This window comes from Vidua chalybeata, chromosome 15 (genome assembly GCF_026979565.1).
Source record: "Vidua chalybeata isolate OUT-0048 chromosome 15, bVidCha1 merged haplotype, whole genome shotgun sequence".
NCBI lineage: Eukaryota > Metazoa > Chordata > Aves > Passeriformes > Viduidae > Vidua > Vidua chalybeata.
The window spans coordinates 17,186,300-17,213,225 of record NC_071544.1 but is presented as its reverse complement, the minus strand read 5'-3'; the positions used below and the strand labels follow the sequence as shown (position 1 = coordinate 17,213,225).

Genomic DNA, 26,926 nt, shown 5'->3' with positions numbered 1-26,926 from the left:
TTTGCCCTCTGAAATGTGACACCCATTTTACACCAGTGCCTGAATCCCCTGTGTCATCTCCTGAGGGCTGGGGGCAGGGAGGAGCTGGGATTTTCTGGGGATTTGATCTTTTGGCTCTGAGCTTCCTCCTCTCTCCATTTCGTGGCTGTTTCGGGCACTTTTATTCAATCACCACGGCAAGGGAGGGTTTCCCTGGCTCTGCCCAGCTCAGCTCTCCTTGCAGCATCCCAGATGTTTCTGTGCCAGGCTTCTCCTCCTTCCTGTGCCTGGTGTGTGGCAGGAGGAGCAGCTCTGTCCCTGCAGGTGAGGGGACAGTGATCCTGCTGCTCCTGCAGCACAGGAATTCCAGCTGGGCCTCTCAGCTCTGCTCTGCTCCTGTGGGGACAGGCTGGGATCCATCTCAGCCCCTGAAACCAGGGATGTTTGCACCTGGGTGCCACAGGGAGCTTGGCTGGAGTTCAAAGGCAGCCTGGGCAGCATTGAACCTGCAAGGTAAGGAAATGACAGAGGGAATGGGATTGCACCACCTCTGTGCCCTGGATGTGCCTCTGGGGAAAGCATCGAGCAGGAGTTTCTTCCCTGGGCCAGCTCTGACTCAGCAACACTGGGGAAGTGAAATCTCTGTGGGATTTCTGTCCCTCTGCAGGTGCACAACCCCTCTTAGAGTCCCTGAGGAGAAATGAGCACCTCCAGGTCCAGTTCAGCTGGAAGAGGCAGCTGGTGGTGATTCCACTGGCTGGGAAGTGAGCCTGAGGTGACCTTGGCACTGCTTTTGCCACAGCTCCTGGGAGAGGATGCAGAGATCCCAGCTGGGAGAGGCTCAGGTGCCTGGGAAATGTCATCTAAATAGTACAGAAGGTAAACAGGGAAAGGCCAGAGTGTGTCTGGGCACAGCCTCGTGCTCACTGTGCTGGGGGTTGCTTTTCCCTCTCCTTTAGGAGGAGGGCAAAATCAGTGCTTGGGTTTCAAAAAGGAAAGGATTTTGCTTGAGGAGAAGCTGTAAGGGGTTGATGGAGACAGGAATTGTTGCCTTTGCTCCCTGTTCAGGGTGTGAGGATCCCCTTGCCCAGGATTTCCACTTTTGGTTCCCAGTTAAGCAATTCCAATTTAACTCTTGGCAGGATGTGCCAGGGACACCTTGGCCCTGTGTGCACTGCACGTGGTAACAGGACAGCCAAACCAGGGCCCATCACCTGCAGAGCTCCCTTCAGCTCCTCTGCACTCCCTGGGTCTTGGCAGGAGATCAACTGGGCATTATTCTGGAAGATTTATACAAAAACTGGAAGAACTAAAAGCTTTGGTATGTTTTCATTGAGTCTGTGTTATTAATCCCCTACAGATTTCTTGCCTTTTGGCCTGGGAGTGCTCAGAGATGGCTCAGGAACTCAAATGTGGAGAAAAAGGGGATCCTAAACTGGGGAGGGGTACCCAGCTGCCAGGTACAGAATGGAAATGCTCTCCTTGGCTTCAGCACTCCCAGAGCTGGGTGGGAATGACTCAGTGCCTGTGTGGGCTGCCTGCTCCCAAACCAGCTCTTGGCTGGAGCTGCTCCCTGCTTTTCATCTCTGCTGGAACGAGCTGGACACGATCTGGGCCCCATTGGTTGGTTCTGGGCACGTTATTAAGTAAGGCTGACACAAAGAAGTGCCTTAAACACCTTCTGATTCTGCCTCCTCTTGCTGAGCGGGGCTGGTTGGGAGTGAATTCCATCCTGAAGCCACGATCTTGGGTGAGGTGAGCTTTAGGCTGCAGATACCTGTCAGTAATCCCTGAACTGAGAGGTGTTTGGAAATGCAAAACCAGCATTTATGTAGCTAAAACAGCCTTGCTGATTGTTCACAGAGCTCTGGAGCCCAGCAGGGGACAGGAGGAGCAGAGGAGGTAAAATCAAAGCCATTTTGAGTCAGAGGCAAGGTGAGCACCATTTACCTGTCAGCTCTGCAGGTTTTCAGTGACACATTCCCAGTGTCCCTCCTCCCTGAAGTGTCCTTTGGTGGAACAGACACCCCTGGAGGAGCTGAGTTTGCCCAAAAAAGTGTCTCTGGAGCAAGGGATCCACACTGCTCCACATCCAGGTGACCCTGGGCTTTCATTTCTCACATGAATCTTGGATGGCTCTGATGCCATCAGCAGCTCCACAGGGATCTGGGAAACCTCCAGGTAAGGCCAGGACAAGGTGGGGGCTCCTGGACTGCAAATAAATCATAAATGAACAAATTCCTGTGAGACAGGACCAGGGCAGGGACTGTCCCCTGTGCTGGCACTGCTGAGGGACCTCGAGGGGTGTCCAGCTCTGGACCCTCAGGCAGGAGGGACCTGCAGGGGCTGGAGCGTGCCCAGGGAAGGGAAAGGAGGTGGGAAGGGGCTGAGGGAGCTGGAAATGGGCTCAGCCTGGAGAAAAGGAGGCTCAGGGGGGCCCTTCTGGCTCTGCACAGCTCCCTGGGCAGTTCCAGGGCCTGAGCACCCTTTCCATGGGGAAATTCCTGCTGCTGCCCACCCTGAGCCTGCCCTGGCCCAGCCTGAGGCCGTTCCCTCTCCTCCTGTCCCTGTTCCCTGGGAGCAGAGCCTGACCCCCCCGGCTGTCCCCTCCTGTCAGGAGTTGTAGGAAAAGCAAAGAGGGGCAGATTCCCCTCCTTGTTCCAGCCCCTGGAGCCTCCTGTGGGGCAGCTGGGAGTGCAACCTGCTCCCAGCCTGGGGCTGGAGCGCCAAGAGCACCAGAAATGAGCCCAAGCTGGAGTTCACTGCCATGGCCAGAGAGGAGTTTTTTATTTTTAGGAACACCACACGTCACTGAGCACAGGCAAGGACTGGCACCACCAGCCAAGATGGGCAAAGCTGAACTGGGAGGACACAGGAGCAGCCATGGAATTCCAGAGTGGGGGCTTTCCATGAGACTCCTTCTTTTCCAGGGGAATTCTGCCACTGCTGATGGCACAGTGGCGTTGCTGGGGTCACAGAAGCTGTGCTGGGGCTGTTGGCTGATTGAGCAGGAGCTGCCAGGTGGTTCCTGACAGGGTTGCTGAGCCCAGGGAGGGACTAGAGGTGACACAGGACATGGATGTTTGGTGTTTGGAATTTCATCCAGTTGGAAGCGGGGGAGCCTTTTCCCAGTGAGAGCCTTTGACCATTTTGGCTGGTGAGCCACTGCTCCCGTTGGCAGAGCCTTGGGAATGTTGTCCCTGGGGAAAGTGGGAGTTTATTTTAAATTAAAAAGAGACCTTTTCCTAATGCACATAAAAATAAAGGCAAAAACAACGCCTGAAGGACAAAGCAGAACCAAGGAACCCCTCCCAGTGCTGCTGGTTTCATCTCACTCCAGGAAATTTCACACCAAGATTTCGATGCCCTTCAATGGGGACAGAGAAAAGCTTTTTTTTTGAGGATTTCTTTAAGAAATTTGACACTTGAGGTGAAACCAAGCCAAGCTGTTCTGCAGCCTCGTGTGCCCAAAGCCCAACAAAACCCCTGTGGGCACTTCCACACAGGGGGAGATCACAGCACTGAAGCAGCCCTGGGTGGGTTTTTTCCAAACTTTCAATAATGGCTTTTTTTTCACTCCACGGTTCTGGTGTCAAGAGTGACGTTAAATGAATTTTTTTGGCAATGAAACCCTGTCCAAAAAAACAGGTCATTGTCAACCAGGTCCCAGTGATGGACCTGGAGCACCTTCCACCACAAACACCAATAATTTGTGCCTTTCCAGCAGCCAGCAGTTTTCTACCTCAGCATTCCAACTGGGGCTGTTTCTGCCCAGTGTCCTTCTGAATCCTACAGGAAAAGGATGGGAAGCTTTATCAGTGACTTTGCTTTGGAAGAAGTATTTAAAGAAGTCAGACACCATGGCCAGGAAGCCACTTGTTCTTCTCATGCACAATATTTCTCCTAGTGAGCAACATTTTTGTTTGTTCCGAGCGGGATTTGTCTGTTTACAGTAAATACCTGTCACATAGCAACAGAAATATTTCTAAATAATAATACATAGAATGTTAAGCTCCTTGGTCTAGAAGCTTTTAATGAAAAAAACCACATGTTCCTGATAAAAAATAATAAATAATGTCAGCTTCTCTTTGTACATTAAAAATATCTGTACATGGTTCCACGTTATGACAAAGTACAATCGTATTTTCTAGGCTCAGGGTGGCATCTCTGGGGTAGATCTCCACCTAAAAAGGGTCAAGGCTCATGGTCTTGATCCTGCATGAAAATCCTTTTCCCAAATTTGTGGAGTTTAGAGCCTTGCCCACCCTTTCCATGCAAAGGGGGAAGCAGCCCACGAGGAACGTGGCAACACCGACATGCAGGAAGCAGCTGAGGACTGGGATCTTTGCAAATGGTGAGACTGGAAAGTCTGGAAAACTTCTTGCCTCGACTGGAAGAGACCAGCAACAAATAGAAAAATAAAGGTGGCAAAGGTAAGTAGAAGTCTCTCTTCCAAACTAGAAAGGGTTTAGGTGGAAAAACCTAAACTTGAAAGGGTTTAGGTGGTTTGTTTTCCAAGATGGCACTTAGTGATCCATTGGCTCTGGCTCCTGGCCAAGCTTCTGCTGCCTCAGAATGCCCAAAGTTAGCTCAGGGCAGGGATGGGGACAGCTCTGGGCTCCAGGGCACGTCCCATCCACTGGGAATGGCAGAGCAGGGCCATGGCTCTGAGCTGGGCCGGCCCTGCTGGTCCCACTGAGCTCCTGCACACCCTGGGATCCTCCTCGGCCAGGAAACACCACCAGGATCTTCCAGAGCTCTGCAGGGTGGGGGGAGCAGCAGCAGGGCTGCAACCAAAGGGCAGCAAACATTTCCTCTTGTTCTCCTGGAGAAAACGTGGGGCTGCTCCTCCCCTGGCAGTGCCCGGGCTCCAGGCAGAGCCAGCAGGGATGGAGCAGTTCAGTGCCACCCCACAGCTGTGAGCTGAGCAGGGGGCAGCTGGAAAGGAGCAGCTGGAAAGGAGCAGCAGGAGCCCCTGGCTGGGTGGTTTGGAGCTGTTTTGGTCCTGGCTTTGCCAGGAATGCCTCGCTCCTGGAGCAGGGCTCCAGCTGCTCCTGCAGGGACAGAGTCCTGTCCCTCCCCATGCCCCCACCCAGCTCCCACAGCTGGACATTCCTGGGAATTCACTGCAGGAGGCACCACGACAATGCAGATGGATGAATTTTCAAGTCCTGCTGTCTGTGAATCCTTGGGCCATCCTCTGTTCCTCCTCTTCTGGGCCAGGACTAGAAACAGGACTCTTGGGATTCGAGGTCGGTGTGGATGGGAAGCTTCTCTTGTTCCTGGTGGTGCCCGTTGTGTAAAACTGTGTACCTGGGAGGGGAACAGAAACCTCTGTCAGTGCCAGGTCGAATGCCAAACTGATGGAAAATAAGATCTTGCAAACCCCAAAGTATATTTAAGAGAGTGATTCTTCCAAATATCCAGATCCCACATTAAAAAGTGTGGAATCCTTGCTTTGCTCTGTGACAGGGAATGAAATCTTCAGTTTGGAGCAGTCAAAGCAATCCCTGAAAACCAAGAAGCTGTGGGGTTTCAGGTGTCTGAGGTGAGCTGCACTGCCTGAGTGTGCTTGGGCTGGAGGATGCTCCTGCAGGAATTCCCAGGCTGGATGCTGGCTCCCAGCATGGTCAGGGCAGATATTTCCCTCAAACATCCCTTGGAACTCCAGCACTTTAAACAAGGATCAGCAATTTGAAAAATGTGCTCCCACCGAGTTACAGACTGGATGTCAGAGACAAGCAGAGACATTTTGCACCTCACACTGAACAGACTCCAACGAGACGGGCACGGAGAGAGAACAGAGCTGGAATTGATGGGCCAGGTCAGACAGGGACACTGTGGAACACAATCCACCCGGGAGACTCGGCAATGCCAAAGGCTCTGCCACAGACGGGACACAGGGAGGAGAGCCCCTGACACCTGGAGCAGCTCAGGACGATGGACAGGGACTGGGATATCCAAGGATCCTGACAGACAAGGACTGGGATATCCAAGGTTCCAATGGACAGGGACTGGGATATCCAAGGATCCCAATGGACAAGGACTGGGATATCCAAGGATCCCAATGGACAAGGACTGGGATATCCAAGGATCCCAATGGACAGGGACTGGGATATCCAAGGTTACTGATGGACAGGGACTAGGATATCCAAGGATCCAAATGGACAGGGACTGGGATATCCAAGGTTACTGATGGACAGGGACTGGGATATCCAAGGATCCCAATGGACAAGGACTGGGATATCCAAGGTTCCAATGGACAAGGACTGGGATATCCAAGGATCCAAATGGACAAGGACTGGGATATCCAAGGATTCAAATGGACAAGGACTGGGATATCCAAGGATCCAAATGGACAAGGACTGGGATATCCAAGGTTCCAGATACACAAGGACTGGAATATCCAAGGATCCAAATGGACAAGGACTGGGATATCCAAGGATTCAAATGGACAAGGACTGGGATATCCAAGGATCCAAATGGACAGGGACTGGGATATCCAAGGTTCCAGATACACAAGGACTGGAATATCCAAGGATCCCAATGGACAGGGACTGGGATATCCAAGGTTCCAATGGACAGGGACTGGGATATCCAAGGATCCAAATGGACAAGGACTGGGATATCCAAGGATCCCAATGGACAGGGACTGGGATATCCAAGGATCCAAATGGACAAGGACTGGGATATCCAAGGATCCCAATGGACAGGGACTGGGATATCCAAGGTTCCTGATGGACAGGGACTGGGACACCCAAGGATCCAAACCTTCCTCCGTGTTCCGCGGCTGTCCCAGAGTGGAGCAAGAGCAGCAAGAGCAGGCGGTGCCGATTGTTAGAGGTTCATTAAGCTAAAGAGGAGTCACTGAGGTGTCCCGGGATGTGGTGTGGCACAAAGTGTCTGTCTGAAGCCTCTGGCAGTGAGTTCAACACTTCCAGCTGTTTACCCTGTGGGAAAGAGGACTGGTAGGACAGGAGGAAGGAGCATCCCTGGCTCAGGGGGTGCCAGCTCATGGTTTGCTCAGGTGCCGGCACATCATTCCTCAAATATTCCCAACATCTCCAGGAATCTGTTAAGGGCGTCCTCTGCTGCCAGGCTTTTGTGTTCCGTGGGGTTTTTCCATACCCTGCAGCCTTTCCCTTCAAATGTAAGTTCAGAGCCGCCTGCCAGTTGTAGGGCACCGCTTTAGTGTTGGACAAAAGCTGGGCTTTTACAGCCCTGCTTTTGTTCTCACAAAAAGTTTTTGTTCTCTCTCTTTCCCTGTGCCTTCACTGATCTCTCTCTGAAAATACGCCTCATTTCTCTGCTCTTGGTACCTGTGGGCAGCAAGTTTCAGAGAAATTCTCATCTGCACCCAAAATTCAGCTGCTTCCCATGCAGGAACACACTTGGTGTGCCTCAGCTCCCACCCCATGGAGTTGCCAGGGATTTATCCTACAATGCAAGGAGGAAACAGCACTGGAACCCTCCCTCTGTGGGCTGAAGGCTTCAAGAGAAAGCAGCCAGGTAGGTGTGAGAAATAAATATATTCGAGGGAGCCAGAATATGTATGCAGGGAAAAAAAAAAATTAAAGGGGTTAAATGAATTAAGTAAATTATCTACAGCAAATTATCTGTGCCCTTTTCCTGCCCCTGATGGGCTCCTCCAATGGGATTTGTGCTCAAAGGGAATCCCAAAGTGGGGACAGCATTGCTGTCACTTCCCCGGGAGCTTTCCCCAGATCCCAATGAGCCCCAATAAATAAATAAATTATAAAACAATAAATCCCAACAATGGGAAGGCACTGCCCCTCCAGGGACCTGCTGCAAACCCTCCCCGTGGCCCTGGGATTGTGCTGATGGCCAGCCTGGGGACAACTGTGTGTGCCAGCCCAGGGGGCTCTGGGTGCCAGCTGGGATCAGCTCTGGGCACCCGTGGGCTTTTGCAGGACAAGGAGCTCCAGCTTATTCTGGGAATTTGGCAAATCCCAGGGAGAAGACTCCGAGGGGGTGCAGTGGCTGCAGTGTTCCCACTTTCACTCCCTGCAGAGCTGTTCCCCACACCAACCTGGACATTTATTAGGGCAGCAAAGCCCAGAGATGGCTGGGTTTTGGTTTCTCCTGGAATGAAAACCACACACCATTTCCCCACAGCCCGAGCTCCTGCTCAGTCCCCACCCCTGGGATCTGCCCTGACCTCTCGGAGACAGGAACTGGCAGGGCTTGGATCACACTGATCATAAATAAAATTACAAAGAGAGGCCAAAGGCAGGCTGGCCCAGCCACAGCCGAGCCCTGCTGGCTGAGGGATTTGTGGCTGCACTCCTGCATTTTCCACCTTCCCAAACCCACCCGAGCCTTTGCTCTCTGTTCAATAATCCCTTCCCACTTCACAGCTGCTTTCATTATGAATTGCCTCCCTTCTGGACCGGCAGGAGGTGGCTCCTGCTGCCCTGACAGTCCCTGGACAGGGCAGGTTCTGCAGCTGGCCTTTGTGCAGGGAGGCACCAGAGCTGCCAGCTCTGGGCTTTTGCCACTAAATCCATTCCCCCTCTGCTCAAAAAAAAGGAAGGACAACAGGCAGAGATGAGATTTTGCTGCAGAAACATGGATGGGTGGGGGGATTTTGGGTGTGGGGCACCTCAGGTCTCACTGGGTGCACAAATGTTTAGACATGAGCTACACAAAAAGGTGCTAAACCCCAACTTTGGCTGTATTCACAAAGCCCTTTGTAATTCCTGTATTATAAATTCAAAATAGTTACTGACAGACCCCCAGAGAATGCAAGAACAGAAGAGAAAATCCAGGTATCAAATTCACTGAGTTCTGAGCTGTTCACTTCGTTTGCTTTTCTCATTGTCCAGACTTTTCCACTTTCAGATATTTTCCCCATTTCTGATCTGGAGCAAGCCTTCAACTCCTCGTGAGATAAAAAAAAGAAGAAAAAAACAGAAAAGAGCAGATTGCAATTGATGTTCAATGCCCTTTGCTGCTTTTATCAGGGGACTGATCTCCCCACTGTGGTATTGACAGTTTGGGGAGTGAACATTCACTGCCTGTGTCTTCATCTTCTCCTTTTCCAGCTGCTGAAGCCCAACTCCAAATGAAACACTCCCAAACACTTTTCTTCCTTCATCTACAACCAGAAACTCCCCCAGGAACAGCGACCATCCCACCTGGAACAGCTCTCCAAGGAAAAGGCAAGTAGGAGATGATGGCTCCCCCTGTGTCACAAACCTTCTGTTATGTGAAAGATTTGGGACCAGAGGAAAGCAAGATGAAATGATGTAAAATGGGATAAACTGGGAAGATTTCCTTTTGGCTTGAACAGAATCCCGTTCTCAAGAATGTATTTTTTTTTTACCATTTTTCTCCTCAACCACCTAAAATGGTGGAAGGTAGAAGAGGTTTTGAGGTAAAAGTTGGCTGGAGCCACATTTTAAATGGAACTGAGCTTCCAAATTGAATGAAGGATTGAAACTTTTCTAAGACTTGACAATTGTGCTGCCCCACAGTTTATCTTTCCCTGCATTTTCCTTTCTCTCCCAACGTGATTTTCCTCTGGAATATTTGCAGCACCACTGCTGGAACTTCACCCTCCATATCGTGTCCATTCCTCAAAGCTCTGCTGCTTCCGGAGGGGCTTCCAAGAGCAAGAACAAATAATTGATGTGAAATGGGGATTGTGGTGAACAATCACTTGGCAGAGGTTATTTTCATGAACACATCCCTGAAATCAGCCTTGCACCATCTGCTCAGTTCCAGAATTATAAATTCTGAATTAGAAAACAAGAGAATTCATAAACCACTCTAGAAGTGAGGGGAAGAGAGCAGCTTCAGATGATTTTTGTGATTTATGCCAGCCTGTGCTGGCTCTGCTCTGCTCCATTCCTGTGTCAGGAACGGGTGGAAAAGAGCCTTTTTTATTTATATATAATAAATATATACATTTCTATAATAAATTTATTTATATTTATATTTATATATGCCCCAGGAACCAAGCCCTGGAAGTGCAGGATGGGTCTGGGTGGCAGCAGGAATTGCCCAGGCTGGAAGCACCAGGAAAGATCCCACAGGTGGAATTGCAGTGGGCCAGGAACAAAATCTGAGCGTGTTCTCCAGGACATCAGGAAGGTCCCCTCCTGTTGTCTGCCTGGAAAGGGACTTCTGGTATTTTTGGAAAACTGGGAGATGCTGGGAAACAGAGAACTGTGTGACACAAAACCCAAGAATGTCTGGAATTCCCTATTTTAATCTGTGCTATTTTTCCACTTTGAAAGAGCAAAATCCTCAAATCTGAACTCCACCAAATGTCAGAATGAACTGGGAACAAAATGCATTGCTCCATTTCCATCTTCTGCTGAAAAAATGAATTCACAGAGGCCACATGAAATGGAATTTCACAAAACATTTGCTTTTAATGCAGCTGCATGTGAAACTTCCACAAATGAGAGCAGGATTATCCCTCTCCCAGCATTCCCAGGTTCACAGTCTCCAGAAAATTAAAAGCTTCCCAATAACTCTGTAACCTCTGGGCTGGATTTGTCCTGCTCCCATCCCTGCAGTGAAGTTCTGCACTTGGCCATCAGCATAAAATCAGTAGAGCAGGGTAAGGATAAATTGAATTATCCCATTACAGCCCAATGTGAAAACCCAGATCTTGGGAAAACGTTGGGATTGCTGAATTATTTACATGGCTCTGACAGCAATGTTGATTTTAGAGTCCTTTGTAGTCAAATCTAAACACAAATCTCTCTCTGTCTCATGACAAGTGTTTATTTTCCCACTCCTGAGCAGTTAAGCTGAATCTCTTAATTATCTTTAAATCAAATAATGCTGTTCCAACCTTGGGAGCTGAACTCAGCCCTCGTCATTCTTTGCTAAATATCAGGCAGAGGTTTTATAAAACATCTGTCTCCAGCCCACACCAGCCAGCTTTCAATGCACTTTGTAGGATTCCTGCAGAAACCCAGATTTAAAATTAGCAGTTCTCAAGTAAGCAGATACTTATTTCTCTTGACTAAGAGGAACATTTAAAAAATATATATATATAAAGAGGAGATTTTTTTTTTGGTCTCTGACAAGTCTCAGGAAACAAAGAGAGCATCTCCCAATGTTTGTGTCTCTCCTTTTTCCCCCCATTGTTCCATCATCTCTCTTTTTTTCTGGCAAACCAAGACTAAACCCCCTCCAGTCCTTTTGTTTTTGTGTTTGCAGGAGCTGTGGATCCTTTTCGAGGAGGATGTTTAGAAGTGCAGGCAAATAATAACCTGAAAGAGGATCTTGAAATGAAATGTCCAAACTCTTCAGCATCCGCTTTCCTTTTGGTTTTCTCCTGCTGAATTTCACCCAAATTTTGTTTCCCTGGGACTGCAGGTGCTCATTTCCATCTTCCTTTTTTATCCTCTTTATTGCCAGGCTCTATTAATGAATTTCTCTGTGCTCCTTTCCAATCCCCCTCACCACAACTGCTGAATTTGATCATTTTCCCCTTTTCCCACTCTCCTTCTGCTTTCAGCTGCTCCACCTGGATAATGTTTATAATTTTCCCTATTTCCCACTGCGGGATGTTTTGCTCAACTTCAGCTAAAAACCTTGGAATTTTGGCTATTATGAGCAGGAATTGGTGATGGAAACCAAGGGATCCACACAGCAGCCACGGGGTGGGGATGGCCCAGAGCTGCTGAGCTCTTCTCCTATAGATTGGGGCCATCCTAATGTTGCACAAGTTGATGTTTCCACGGCAGAAACAGCAATTTGGGCGCCAGAGGACAGAAATGAAGCAAATTCCAAAATCAACGAGGAGCTCCTTGTTTGCAGTGTGAAAGGAGCCCTTTCCCCTTTTTCTCCCATTAACTCCCTATTTCCATTTCTCTCTCGTTAATGTTAAGCTTGGCTCTCCATTATAGGCTCTAATTAGCTCCAGATTTTGGCCTCCAGTTCGTTTTTTTGCACCATAATTAATGCAACAGTCGTAAGAGCCCCAAATCTGATAATGAGGAGAGCACTTGGAAGTGCTCAGACACAGCAGAAACCCAGAGCAGCCCATTAAGAGCAGCTCCCAACCACCCCCAGATGGGATGGCTCAGAGTGGGCTGCTGGGTTTAAGTGTTTCAATTAATGAAACACAAGCAGGATCAATTAATAATGTTCAAACGGAAGATAATGATGATTTTTATTTTTTTTTTAAGGAGGCATAATTAAATCTTTTTCACCACTGGTATAATTAAATCTTTTATCTGCTGGGGAAAAAAAAAAAAAAAAAAAAACCTACATTTGTTAAAGCTGTGGAGTGAACCAGTGGCAAAACTCGGAGCTGTTCAGTGGAGTTTGTCAGGTTTCAAATGCACCACAGTGGGAGAATGCCAGAATCTCAGGGTGGAAAAGCCCTCCCAGCCCATCCATCCCCAGCCCAGAGCTCTGAGTGCCACCTCCAGGGATGGGGATCCAAACCTCCCTTCCAATATTTACCAACCCTCTGGGAATGAGGGCTTTTCTCCACTGAAACACCCGGTGGAAAATGAAATTACAGTTGAAATCTGGCCAAAAATTCCCCCTCCCTCCCTACTTTGTGTGTGAACAGCAGAGCTTTTTTTTTTTTTTTTTTTTTAGGTGTCAAAAGCAGATTTTCTCTGCAGCATCATGTGTTTGATAACAAAAGGCTGCACATTGTCCCTGTCACTCCTTGGGTTCCTTTCTCAGGAGCAAATGCCACCAACTCCCTCCCAGCAGCTGGCTCTCCCTCCCACCCTGCAGGCTGAGGGGAGAGTTCTGCTCCCCAGGGAAGGGCTCACCCAGCCCTCCCTGCCTTCTGGCCATGCCAAATCCACACTTTTGTGTCCTGGGAACTTCTGTGCAGCCCCAAAGTGTTGCTGGGAAGCTGTGCTTACCTTAAGGTATCTAATTGAAGGGCTGAAAATTAAATTTTCTTGTAATGAAGTCATGGTGTAAAAATTAAGTAACAAAATACCAGTTAAATAAAAGTCGATTAAAATCCTGTTAAATTTAGTACGAAAAACCAATTTTAAAATTAATAATAATTGTGATTTATTATTAATAATAAAATTAATAAAAATTAATAGCCTTGTGATGCCTTTAACATCTCAACTAGGACCTGTTGTAGGTTAAGCTCAGTAAATCTTACTTATCAATCTTATCACAACTTAAATTAAAGTTTATTTGGCTGCCTTTCCTCAGGTGTCCATCCTGCTGAGAGAGCAAACCCCAGGTTCAGTGTGAGTTTCTTCTCCCCTTTCCTTCATTATCCAGATTTTCCAATTAATATTTCTGTGATTAAAGCAGCACATTCCTGGCTTTGGACTTTGTCCCTCACAACCCACTGGGTGTGAATTTGTACAGCTTCATCCCTGAGACTGTGAACTATATTAATTAATTGTGAGCTGTGCTCCCCACTCCTCATCCTCCGTGCGCCTTTTACCAGGATTAAATGTCACACCACAGATGGGGACATTGGCCGTGGGTGCTGAATTTCAGTAAAATCTCCAGATTCTCGCTCCAGAGCCTTGGTTTTGAGTGCAGGCTGGGCTCTGAGGCTCCCTGTACTCACAGTTAATTCCCTGCCTGGCTTCCCTGGGCAGTTTCTCCCCGTTTGCAGCTTGTGCAGCTCCCAGCCAAGGAGCACAGATTGCCTGTGCCCGTGTTCCTTCCCCTGTTCCTCAGGAAGGATGATGCTGCCCTTGCTCATCCCCGTCCCTGCCAAGAGCTCTCTCCCAGCAGGGTCAGATCCTCCTCAGGAGGGGGGACAGGAGCTGCTGCTTCATCTTGCTGTGATTCAGAGGCTGCTGAGTCCCCACTTTCTGCCACCCTGTCCCCAAAGCTCCTGTGCTGCTGCTGTTATCCCAGCTCAGCCTCTCCAGGACTTGTTCCTGGGGTTTTATTCAAACTAAGCCAGTGAGGATCTGTGCAGGTGGTGCCAGGCCCTGCTCCCTCTGGGATTTCAGGGACCCTCTGGACTTCTCTGGGAACAAAGACCCGAGGAAAACCTTTTTTTTTTTTTTTTTTTTTTTTTTCCTCTGAGCATCCTAAAGAGCAGAGCCTCAAATCTCCTGGAGGTGCCCAAAAGAAAAATGCCAAGCTCAACATCTGCATGTGCCCTGCCCAGGGCAAGGAGAGGCAGAAATCTGAAAATCAGGCACAGCTTATTTTGTGGGGAGGATGAGGGGAACCCACAAAACAAAGGCCCATAATCAAGCAGATATTTATTTATTCTCTGATGGGTTTGGGGTTTTTTTTTACTCAGAGTAAAGCCAGCTCTCAGCAACTCCTCTGGAGAGCATTCCTTAGAGAAATTCCCTGTACACTGGGACATGGCAGGAAGAGTTCCACTGATCACTGAATTGATTTTGAGCACAGGGGGAGGTAACCAAGGCCACCAAAACACCTCTGTGTGTGTGTAAACCCTTTCTTTCCATATCCCTGCTGTTTACATGAGGTTATTTCTGTTCTTTTGTGCTTTCTTCTGCTCCTGCAGATCTGAGTCTCTTTCAGGGCCACCTGTGAGACCCCACCTGTCCATCACTTTATACATCGCCATCAAATTTGCTGTGCAGAGCAAACAAAGAAGTTCAAACTTCTGAAGCTTGTGCCATCCCTTGGTTGCCCCTGGGCCTGTCTATTTTCTGCTCCAGAGGAGATGGCACAGCCCATAAATCTCTGCCCTAGTCCCTGCTTTGGTAAATAAAATCTGCTCAGATTTATGTTTGCTCCTTCCTGAGGAAAAGCAAAGCAGTGATACATGTGGCAAATGGAACAGAAAATTGCTTTTCACCCATCAAGTTTCCAGTGTAACTGACTCAAGTTTGGGCTCTCCTACAGCAGTAACAGTTCTCACAAAATAAACCCAATTTTGTAGCACAATTCCTTGTGTAACATTGAGGCAACTAAAGGTGTGCTTTGCCCAATAATTTAGCAAATGGCTTCAAACTGAGAATAAGTTTAGGTTGGATATGGGGGGGAATTCCTGGCTGGGAGGGTGGGCAGGCCCTGGCACAGGGTGCCCAGAGCAGCCTGGCACAGTGGAAGGTGTTTTGGGGTTGGAAGTGGATGAGGTTTAAGGTCCCTTTGAACCCAACCCATTCTGGGATTCTGGGATTCTAAGGAATGAAGATCACACTGCTGCCTCAGAGAGGAAGCGAAGGAAATTTGTGTTTATTCTGGCAGAGCTTTATCTGTGCCACCAAGCCTCCAGAAACCCAGGCCTCCACTGCTCCCAGCTGCACAGGGATCCCTGTGTTTGGCCAGGAAAATGGGGCTGGTCCAGGGGCTAAACCCAACCCCAGGAATCAACCTGGCTGGGGAAGCTGCTTCTGAAAAACTATTTATGAACCCAGCACCCCATGCCTTTGCTGAGCCAGTTCTGAATTGCTCCCTTTCATCCTCTCCAGCTGTAATTCATGTTGCTTAATTAATCTTAATTAAGTGGTTTGGGCATCTCTGGAGATCAGTTCTCTCTTTATTTAATTACACTAACACACCATATCATGGTCTCTGTTTGATGGGATGTTTTGCACAAGAGTTTTAATCCAGAAGCTGAAAGAATTAATTAGTTCTTTGAATGTCTCCAGAGGGTTGGCCAAGTAAACTGTGGGTTTGTCACAAATGCCTGGACTCTTTAGAGACCAGAATCCATCCCTGATACTGCACACCTTGAGCCAGAGACACATTTCCCCCTTGCTGGGGCTCTCAGATCCCTGTGGGATCTTCTGGAGCAGGAATGAGACTCACGGGGGACAGGGAGATCTGGGATTTGTCAAGAGCTTGCAGCCTGTTCCTGTTCCAAAAGCTTTACCCCCTGTGCCCTGCCCCTCTCTGCACACCCACGGCCTGAGGCAGCCCCCAGAGGGGATGGGCTGCCCATGGAATGGGAATTCCAGCAGGGAATGATCTCCCTGTTTGCCAGGGCTTCGTGGGAACAGGGCATTCCCTTCCCCAACACCTCCCGGGACCTTGGCACATCCACACTGATTTCTTTGCCCAGCAAGGCCTGGAGCTGCTGGGCCTCCTCCTCTTCTCTGCCAAAAAGAAGCAAAATCCAAAATACAGAACACTGCAGGGAAACTCTTGGAGCAAGGACAAAGGGGAGCAAGGGCAGGGACTGTCCTGTGAGCCCGGAGCTCCCGGGGCTCCTGTTCTGCTTGACAGCTCCACTTGTGATGATTTTATCCCAAGAAATTCTCTCTAGCTGTGATTCCTTCAGGAGCACAACTGCAGGGGCAGCACAGGAGTTCCACAACACCCATCTGTGGCAGCACATTTCTCTCTCTCTCTCTCAGGATTTTTTCATAGAGGAGCACAGAGAGAAAGAAAGAGAAAACAATTTCTATTTCTGCTCCTTGTTTTTCCCCATGTGGAATGTGTTTGGGGAATTGTTTACCTGGGGTCATTGCTTGGTTGGATTCTGGTGAGGATTGTTTGGGGCTGGTGGCCAATCCAACCCAATCCAATCCAATCCAATCCCATCCCATCCAATCCAACCCAATCCAATCCAATCCAATCCAATCCAATCCAATCCAACCCAACCCAACCCAATCCAGTCCAATCCAATCCAATCCAATCCAACCCACCTGTGGCTGCACTCTCAGAGAGGGTCACGAGTTGTGAGTTAGATATGGCAGTTACAAAAGTAAGTTTGTAGTTTTAGTATCTCCATTAAATAGTATATTAATGTATTATAGCATAGTTATAATAAAGAAATCATTCAGCCTCCTGAGCTGGTGTCACACATCAGCATTTCCCATTGGCTTCTCCTGCATTTTACAATCCCCATCCAAGGGTGGGCTGCTCCGGATGAGCACCTTGTCCCAAACTCGCTGTAAAGTACAGCTCTTCCCAAAGACAGACAAGCAGATCCTGACTGGTTTCCATGAGCTTTCTGCTTCTTCTTGGCCCGAGCAGGGAGGTCTGGATGCTTCAGCAACGTCTGCAGGGATTTGTGGGTCAGGAGAGCGTGGTGCTTGTTGGTTCTGAGGACCAGCTTCCATCAATCCTTCAGGAACCGCCTTCATCCCAACGGAGGGGGATTCCAGGTGGGCCAGGCCCTCCCAAGCACAGCTGGCAGTCCAGTGCTTATGGCAGTACCATGCCAAGAGCTATGACAATGCCACTGTTGATAGCTCTGGAAATGGCGCTGCCATCGGCACCACGCGCGGCTCTGTCCCCCCCGCTCCTCCTCGTGCTCCAGGATGGAGGAGCAGCTTCGGCCCAGAAATCCCTGAAATCTTAGGGAAAAGGTCCCAGTGAGGGTGTCTGGAGAAGCCTTCAGAGGTGCTGGCTGCAGTCTGCTGCTGCTGGAGTGTGCCCTTGGGACACAGAGCACACACACACACACTCACATGTGCGTGTGCCTGTTTCCTCTTTTACCCGGGGTTTAACTGGAAAAAAAGGGAAAGCCTCCCTCTCTTTCCTCATTCCCCCCGTGGCAGGTTTTCTGTCCTTCCCTTTGGAGCCAAGGCAGAACTGCTGCCCAGCCCTGGAGTTCATTCTGCTGGAGAAAAGCACGTGGAAGTGGCAGGGCACACGCTGCACCTGCCCAGCAAAGCACCACACATCCAGGTCTCAATTCACCCTGGAGCCACGCTGCCAGTGAAGCACTGATCCTGCTTACTGCCCTTCCAGCTGGAAGCCTGTTCCAGGCTGGCTATTTCCAGTGGTTCTTTTCCTCAAAACTGAAGGATTTATGCTTTGGAAAATTGGGCAGCCCCCTGGTTTCTGCTGCTGAAACCTCTTTCCAAGACATCTCTTGTCCCACTGCAGCCATAACTCCCAGCAGGGATCACCCTTACCACACCAAGGGGTTGTTAATGCAGGAAAAAAAGACAAAAAGGAGCTTTTCCTTCTCCTTCCAGGCACATCCTGCAGCCTCCAAGGACGGCTGTGGGGAAAGGTTTGAGTTACAAGTTGAAAGCACTTTTTCTGATACCTGAGGTGTTTGAATCAGCTGTGTTCCTAAAACAGGCACTGACAACTCCTCTCTCAGTGCTTCTGAGCCTCAAAAAAAAAAACCCAGCACGATCTCCAATAACTTTTCTGCAGCCTCACCGAGGATCTCATCAATAACAACTGTGACAAAATCAACTGGGGGACATAAACAAGGACAAAGAGAGGAGCAGAAGGACAAGAAGCAGTTTCCTCACCCCAGTTCTGCCTCCAGACCAGGGAAAACTGACCCAGAGCATGGAAGGGGCTGCCCAGGGCAGCTTTTTCCAGTGCATTTTGATTTTTTTTTGTCCTTGCTCCTTGTTGCTTTCTGAATCTGAGCTACTTTTGCTGCCGTCCTGACCTTGAGGGTGGCATTTGTCACTTTGACCAGGGAAGTGTAAAATCCTACCACGGCAGATGGGTAAGGTTTTGTAACTGCTTTGCATAGATATGATGGAAAAATCAAGATTTTTCCTCTCTGTGCCCCGCAGAACCAGGGGACGGGTGTTATGTCCAAGGGTCACAGGGTTTGGCAGCAGCTCAGCTTGGATTGCTCCAGGCAGAGGAGAGCAGAGAGAGCAGCACACCCAGCAGATCACACCTGCAGCCTCTCTCCAGTGCAGCTTTTTTTGGGAAAATTGCAGCCAAGATGGATCACAACAAAGGGGTGCACACAGGGATGTTTGCAGAGGGGTGAGAGCAGACAGAAACACTCACAGAGGACATTTCACAGACACCTGGCACAAGGGACTGAGGGAATAACAGCTGGGTACAGCTGCAATTGAGACCTTTGAGTGCTCAGTGAAGCCTTAGATCCCAAAATGTGAGGAACCCTGAAGTGTCCCAGGCCAGGCTGGACAGGGCTTGGGAATAAGCTGGGAGAGTGGAAGGTGCCCGTGGCAGGGGGTGGAAGAGGTGAGCTGTAAAGTCCCTTCCAACCCAAACCTTTCTGTGAATGTTCCCTGCAGGCTGGGAGGGATGGGGCAGCTCTCCCCTCAGGGCTGGGTGTTCTGCAGAGCAGCTCCAGGCAGCAGATTGCAGCCTGGGCTCAGCTCTGCCTCCCAGGGAACCTGGCTGGGGAAACTTCCAGATGGAGGGAACACAAACTGCCCTGAACTCCGCTGGTGTAAAGTGAGTGCTGAAATCTGCTGCCTCCCTGAAATCTGTGTGCCTGACGAGGAATAAACAAAAGCACTGGAGGGAAAAGGGAGAGGGAAGGCCCTGCCTGCCCCAAGTCTGTTGGGATAATTGCAGGTTCAGTGGGAGCTGTGCAGTCTGCCCAGGATTTGGGGCTGCAGGTGAAGGGATGGGGATGTGGAGGTGCTGTGGGGTGTGGCACTGAAGGGAGAGAGGCATTCCCTGGGTCCTGGCAGTCCTTGTGACTTGTCATCCCAGGTCCCAGGCAGGGAGGCTCTCACTGTGACCACCAGGACTTTCTCAGTCCTGCCAAGAGCCCTGCTCCTTTCCCCTGCCCTCGTTACAAAACCATTTTGAGCAGGAAGCCAATTCCACACTTACTCCACTCTTCTGGAGCTGCAGGTGTGGAAGTGCCCTGCCCTGGAGCATTCCCGTGGTGGCAGGAGCCCAGCTGGAACCTCTGAGGGAAGGGGAAGCCTCTGAGCTGTCAGGTTCAACCAACTTAAAACAGGTCCAGCCTGCCCTTGGACACTGCCAGGGATCCAGGGCCTCCCACCCTCCCAGGGAAGAATTTTTCCTAATATCTCTCTGTATCCTGCTTTTCTCTGCGTGCTGCCCACCGAGGAGACCCTGCAGTGCTGTAGCTGCTCCTTGGAGTGAGAACAAGCATCCCAAAGGGGAAAATCCCTGTTAGCCACATTACCCTGCAGCCAGGAGCCCACTCCCAAAGCCCTGCCAGACATCCCCATTCCCCTGGGGCTGCTGCCTCCACCCCACAAGTGTTAAGCCATAAATAAAGGAGGGTTTACAGTGGGCTGCAATAAACATGAACAGACAGAGCTGCAGTAATAAAAGAAGGGACTTACAGAGCATGGTCATGGCTAGACAGGAGCTGGTCTGCTGCAGAAGAGCAGGAGGAGCTTGGAGACAGAGGAACAGCCACTTTTAGTGCAGGAAGGAGCAAAGACAGACACAGTGAGGGAGTTAAGGGGGGAAAAAGGAAAAAAACACAGCGCTGGTTAATTGGGAAACAGCCCCACATCAAACACGGAGCAGTCAATGGCATCAGAGCTACATCCCCAAACCTCCCACTGAAAGGAGCCTGACTTTTAGTGCTAGAACCATCTGAGCCATCAGCTGCAGTCCTTTTCTCCATAAACCAACTGGGGAATCATTCTGCTTCTCAAGGAAATCTCCCCATTGGGTTTTAGGCAGGTATCCTCTGCTGAGCCTGTTTTCCAAAACCTCTTCAGCATTGCTCTGGAAGGGATTTGGGAGCTGGCTCTTGCCTTCCTCCCAACCCCCCCTCTGCTCTGACTGAGGACCCTCTCTGGAGGAAGCCACATCTGGCTTCAAACCAAAATCCAGGGAGTTGTAACTTGGCCACTTCATTTGTCCCCATGATTTTAGCAGCCATGCTCACTGCTAAAAAAAACTGATTTATGGAGGCAGTGCAGAGCTGCTGGAGATCCCTGCTTGGTGGTCCTGGAGTCTTTTGACAGCCCCAATGTGCTGGAAGTGCTGGGTTGGGTTTTTAGGTACAGATGGGAGAGCAATAGAGTTACCACTTCATCTTTAGCAACGCTGGAACTAGGCCTGCCTGCAAGGATGAGCTTCAAAACCCCCCTCTGTGGGCTGCTGGTCTCTCACCAATCCCCTGAAGTGTAACAGGGAATTCCAGGGGATCCTAAAACAGCTGTAACCCCTCCCTCACCCTGCACTTTCCTCCTGAGCCAACGGGAGCCTGAAACAGCGCACGTGGAACAGAAAATTCTCCTATAAAACAGCACTCCTGGATTGGAAGAAATCGAATTTCAGGCATCCACAATTCCTCAGAGCCAAACAGCTTTCCTTATGCCAGGAGAGGAAAACGTAGAACTGTCCCTTAATGCACAGCTGAGTCTGAAACAGGAGCTTGGGAGGCCTGTGTGTGTGCTGTGCCCACGAGGGAGCAGAGGAGGGCAGGGGCTCCAGGACAGCCCAGCAGCCCACTGTTAATTAAGGGACAAGAAGAACTCCAAGGTGAGCTGACACAATTTTACAGCCAAATCTTCCCAGGCAAACACATGTGAAGCCAAGCAGAGGGGGGAAAAGAGGGTTTTAAGGAAATTAATTTAGCTTGCAGCTTATTTTAAAGGATTTTATGGGCTTGTTTTAAAATTTATCAAGGGCAAAGATCCTTTCAAAAACAGAGGAATTGGTTTGTCACTGAAGTGCATCATTCATTCCCCTGAGTTCTGTGAGCTGGTGTTTTATGGGGTTCTCTCACAGAACAGAATCCTGGAACATCCTGAATTCCCACAGGATCATCCAGACCAGCCCCTGGCCCTGCACAGACCCCCCCAGAATCCCACCCTGGGCATCCCTGGAGCGGTGTCCAAACCCTCCTGGAGCTCTGGCAGCCTCGGGGCTGTGCCCATTCCCTGGGGAGCCTGGGCAGTGCCAGCACCCTCAGGGGGAAGAACCTTTCCCAAAATCCAGCCTGGCCCAGCTCCAGCCCTTCCCTGGCTGCTGTCCCTGTCCCAGGAGCAGAGATCAGTGCCTGGTTTGCCTCACCCCCCCAGAGGCTGAACAGGGCTGTGCCCAAGGGAGCTCCAGGGATGCCCGGGGGGCTGCAGGAGCTGCATCCCTGCCTGGGGAGGTGCCTGGGCCACTCCTGCAGGGTAAAACATCCCCCCTTCTCCTGGCAGCACCTGTGGCAGTGCCAGCCACTCCTAACTGCTTCCCTGCCCGTGGAGCAGCTGCTTTGTGCTGCGAGTTCTTGTCTCAAACGCTGGAGCCAAGTGTTATGGAGTGCTTTCAGCACTAACAAACACCAACTGTGCTGCTGTAACAGCCTGTCACAAAGGCAGCACAGGGCATGAATCTCCCTGAATGCATTCACGTGCCTTTAATAAATCAGTGGAAACCAAGACTGCTCCTGTGCACTGACAGATCAATCAGTGATAAAGTTACTCATCGATAACATTAATGTGAGGCACCACCAGTTCCTTGATTTTTTTCTTGAGTTTGCCTGTTCGGCTCTACTCTGTTTCATGCAGCTTTGCAAAGGGGTAAATCCATATTTTTTCCTTCAATTCTTAAATAAATCTCCACAATATATTGCTCAGCATTGCACTTAAACTCTTGTTTATGTGTTTTTTTTCCAGAAGTGGTTTCACTTCAGTGGTGGAAAAAGCACTGCCAGGACTCAGAGCTTGGAAAATATGGAGATTAAAGGAATTGTTAGACTTCATTTTGAGAGAGAAAAGGATTTCAGAGCAGGAAAAGACTCCTGTGTGGATGCCACACCGTTTGGGCTGCGACATCATATCAGGGCAAAGTATAAAAAAAATGGAAGGGGCTGCCCAGGGAGGTTTGGAGTGCCCATCCCTGGAGGGGTCCAAGGAATTCCTGGAGGTGGCACTCAGGGCTCTGGGCTGGGGCACAGCTGGGACTCGATCCCGGAGGGCTTTTCCAGCCTCAGGGATTCCATGATAACACAAACACTTCCGAGATAAAGCAAAAAGCTCTTTAGTGCCACGTGCTCTGCCGCTCCTGAAGCGCTTTGATGGCTCAGAGGAATGACACAAATTAACAGCCTCATTAACAACCCTTCTGCCAGGTCTTCAGCAACATCCCTGAAAGGCTGTCAGTGACAGACACCATCCACACTCAGGGACGTGACTGACTTTGAAACCACTGCCAAGGAAGATGGGAATTCTGGCTGCTCCGAGGGGGAACAGCAGCAGAGGGAGGGAGGAATTCGGGATGAACCACGCAACGCTCCCGTTCCCAGCCCAGCGCTGCCTGAGCAGGGAAAGGTTACACAGCCAAGCCCATCCCAAGGTCCGCTGTGCAAAACTCTCTCCACACCTGGGCCTGGAATGTGTCTGTGCCTTCCAATCCAATTTAAGGGCAGCCCAGGAGGAGGCCAGGGGAGGAGGCCCTGGGGAGTTCCCAAAGTGCCTCCTAAATCCGGTTCCCTGCATTTTGAAGTGCTCTGCTCTGGAATGTCACAGCCCCAGAGCACAGCGATTAATGCACAAGTGAGGGCTGGAAACCATCAGCTCATGCAGGAGCAGCCTCAGTCAGCTGCACTTAATAGGGATGGAATATTTGCAGGGCAGGATGTCATTCCCACATTCCCGTGGCAAAAGTGCAGGTTTACTGTGGCAAACTCGAACCCAGGCTGGCTCTGGATCAATTCCCAGCTCACCCATTCCGGGTGCACTGAGCAGCAGATGGTGGCAAGGATCACCTCTGCTATGCCAAATAAATCAAAGCAAACCCTCAAATGCCATTTTTCTGTTTTGAAATGGAAAGCTGAAGGTGGAAAGATGCTGAGAGCTGCCCAAGGTGGCTGAGCACCACAGGCAATGGGAAGGATCCCAAAAATGGCAAATTGTTGAAAACCAGTCACATCACAACAGATGTGCTGGAAGTCCTCGACACCTTCCTGGAAATAACAAATTTCTGGCCAAAATATCACGGGAATAACAAGGTTTTCTCTCCCACAGACACTCCAAAAGCCTTAAAAGCAATTTTAACACAGCAACAGGGAAGCTTTTCCACATTGTGACTTTACAATGGGGTGGTGCATACAATGCTTAAATAAATTGTCCTCTAGCAATCAAAAAGAAAGAGAATTATTGAAAAGAAGAACAAAGAAGTGAACCTAAAATTAAAATGCACTTACACAATTAGCTCTGAGTTGGAGATACTGCTGCCCCGAGGAAGAACAGAACATGACAATAATTGCTGAGGTTTCCATAGAATTTCTAACCCTAAGGCATGTGGGGCTCTTTGCACACGCTGATTTGCATTGTCTGAAAACACATTGCTGATAAACCAAATTAATCTCTGGAGAGGACAGAACCAGCCCAACACATTCAAAGGTCAGTTGAAACAGAAGGTGAGTAGGTGGAGAGCAAATTTCTATCCATAACAGAGTTTATTCAGGTACCAAATTTAAAATTAGTTTTAAATCCTGTTTTGGACCTCTGGAATGAGCGGAGAGACTGGCAAAGGACTGGGAGTTGGATTCAGCTGCATGATGGGGGGTGTCTGTGTTCTAGCTACATGCAGTTGCTGAAGTTGCACTCCATTATTTAAGTGGGAAGTTTCCACCAGCTCTGGGCTGTGCCAGGAGGAGCTGTCAGGCATTCCAGCTGCAGGGAATGTGGGGCTGTGGCCAGCAGGGCCCTGCCCTGGCCGTGGGTCCCTAATTCCAGCTGCAAGGCAGGTGCTGCCCCACCACGACACAGCTGCCTTCCCTGCCCAAAGCACAGATCATGCAATTAGGAGCAGACAAAGGTGGAATATGTAATAGATGTTATAAAATAATCCGTGCTAAATGAAATTAAAAACCACAGCGTCTTGTGTACTAAAACCAGTGTCGGGCAACAAGCAAGCTAAGAGACAGAAATTCAAAACACCAAGAAGACACTGTCTCCAGAAATGTCTGTTCCAAGGGATTTCTCACCTGACAAGACCCCAGCTGGAGACATTTCTGATAGGCATCATCAGAAGCTTATCCCGGAGATTTTCACCTGACAGGATTCCAGCAATTTTCCACCGGTTCCGGGAAAACGAGACAATCTGCTAAAGAAGAGCCCCTTCCAAAGCCCAAGAGACTGCATAAAAATGGACCCCTTAGAACTGAGCTTTGGAGAGCCACGGGGACTCTGGTGCCACAGAGGCCAAGTCCTAAATCTCCCCGACGCCGATCGCCTGGCTCAGAGTCCAATCGCTTGTGGCTTTCCTTTTTTTTTTTTCTTTTCCAAATTTATACTTTGATCGTTTAATAAATTTCCTTAATTCTTAAATTGGCATTTTCATTTCTAACAAAGGTGAGTTACATCTCAGTCCTTTCAGAGCTCCAGGTGCCCTGCAGAGCCTCGGTTTCCCCATTGGACACAAACTGATGCAGAACTTCTGATCCCAAATCTTGTATTAGGCCAAATAACAAAAAGGGGTTGAGCTGCACGGTAATCTCTCTTTCCAACACCCAGGCATATTGAAAGATATTATCTTTTGAAAATGGAAGGAAACTGTGTTATTGTAAAACTCTAATCCCCTCTATCCTTTGTAGGAAATAAGATAAATATCTTGATTTCTCTCAGCACAATTACAAGAAGCTTTTCTCTTATCAGAAGCTCTCTGTTCCCTCCGGTGAGGCATTTTTGGGGCTGGGACAAGGCTTCAGCAGCTCTTTGGGGAGCAGGGTTTAGGGGAAGGAGGCTCCTCTGACTCAGGGTGGTAACTTGGGTGTTCTGGAACACCCACATTCCTGCACCTGAGGGTTCCTCTGCTCCTGGACCCTGCAGCAGATCCCAAACCTCCCCTGCCCTCCCTGACTCAGCCCAAATCTGAGGGACCCCTGATGGTCACAGCTCCCCGTGCCCTGCTCAGGACCCCGACAGCCCCAGTCACAAAAGGCTGGCACTGATGCCAAACTGGAAAACCACACCAGGGAAGTTGGAACATAAGTTTGGCTGTAAATGTTGGCAAAGCTTCATTAAAAATTTAAGAAAGCTCCTTCAAGAAATGACAAAACTCTTTTTTAAAGTTGTTACTGAGTCTAAATCATCCCCTGTATTTTTAGAGAATCCCTTTCCAGGTTGGCAGCTAATGAAATTTAGGTGAAAACCAAATTACCTCTTGCCTATTTAACAATATTAGCATTTCCAGGCTGCAATCAGATCTCCTCAGCTTGGGCTTGGTCTGGAGCCACTTCTGCTGGCACAGGGAGCTGATCCCTGAACTGAAAGCTCTGGAGTGGAAAACACATCTTGAGCAACCTCTGGCTGCCCTGCCCTGGCCACAACGAATGAAATATCACTGAAATCACCATTTTTAAATGCTCATCACTTGCTGTGTCTCTCAAGCTTTTGCTCAGGAATTTCCAAAAAGAGAATTTCGTGGGAATGTGCTTTATCAGCACCTTGGCAAGGGGGGAAACTCTTCCCTGACGGTGCCACAAATAAAGGAACTGCTGGAGAAGGGGCAACACAGACCCCAAAGCTCTGCAGGTGCCACCAGCACAAAAACTCCACATTTGCCTCCAAAACACTTCCAAAAATGCCCAGTGCAAATCCAGAGTGAAACAGGGAGTCTGGGGGATGGAGGGGAGGGCAGAGCAAGCCCAAAAGATCCACCTGGGGCTCACAAACTTGTCCTGAAGGAGACAGAAGCTGTCAGAGCTCTGATTCATCTTGCAGGATCATTAAAATTCCCAGGCAGACAGAAATTTTAACCCTTTCCAACCCCCAGCACTGAGTGTGCTGCTCTCCTTGGGAAGCTCCGTGGTCTCTTCACCTGCCTTAGTGCCCAGGGAAGGGTAAAGAAGAGGAGGAGGAAGAACAGGAGGAGATGTTTTACCTGCAAGCCAAGATCCTGAGAGACCTGCTGGGTGCACCAGGAACAGCTCTGAGGGACAACCTCTGTGATTCCTGAGCTGAGCCACAGCTGCAGCCCATGAAATGCCAGCCTCACAAGTGGGGTGGGGTCACTGCTCCACCCCCAGCACCACCTGGGCTGTGGGGCAGTCCTGGCTGAGAGCCACACATCACAAACCATTCAGAAACCACCACAAACCGTTCAAAAACCACCACAAACCATTCAAAATCCATCCCAAACCATTCAGAAACCACCACAAACCATTCAAAAACCATCACAAACCGTTCAAAAACCATCACAAACCATTCAAACACCCACACAAACCATTCAAAAACCTTCAAAAACCACCACAAACCATTCAAAATCCATCACAAACCATTCAGAAACCACCACAAACCATTCAAAAACCACCACAAACCGTTCAAAAACCACCACAAACCGTTCAAAAACCACCACAAACCATTCAAAAACCATCACAAACCATTCAAACACCCACACAAACCATTCAAAA

The 26,926-nt window shown here is 49.4% G+C and overlaps 1 protein-coding gene and 1 long non-coding RNA gene across 3 annotated transcripts in view; one reads left to right on the top strand and one right to left on the bottom strand.

Annotated features, from left to right (window-relative positions):
- The first annotated feature begins 3,806 nt into the window (after window positions 1-3,806).
- LOC128795751 (uncharacterized) lies at window positions 3,807-4,416 on the top strand. Its single transcript, XR_008433629.1, has 2 exons — window positions 3,807-3,885; window positions 4,260-4,416. It is a non-coding gene; the product is annotated as an uncharacterized LOC128795751 (long non-coding RNA).
- Window positions 4,417-4,502: 86 nt separating this feature from the next.
- HTR4 (5-hydroxytryptamine receptor 4) overlaps window positions 4,503-26,926 on the bottom strand; it is a 72,653-nt gene continuing 50,229 nt past the window's right edge. Inside the window, exons 7-8 of one of the 2 annotated variants that reach the window (XR_008433628.1) lie at window positions 6,751-6,929; window positions 5,211-5,292 (exon numbers count right to left, since the gene is read on the bottom strand). Coding sequence is in view for 1 of the 2 variants with exons in the window: in XM_053956778.1 (XP_053812753.1) it covers window positions 5,205-5,292 (88 nt within the window). In the remaining variant the exon portion in view is untranslated. Of the gene's footprint in view, window positions 5,293-6,750; window positions 6,930-26,926 lie in introns of both variants that reach the window. The other variant, XM_053956778.1, reaches the window with a different exon arrangement.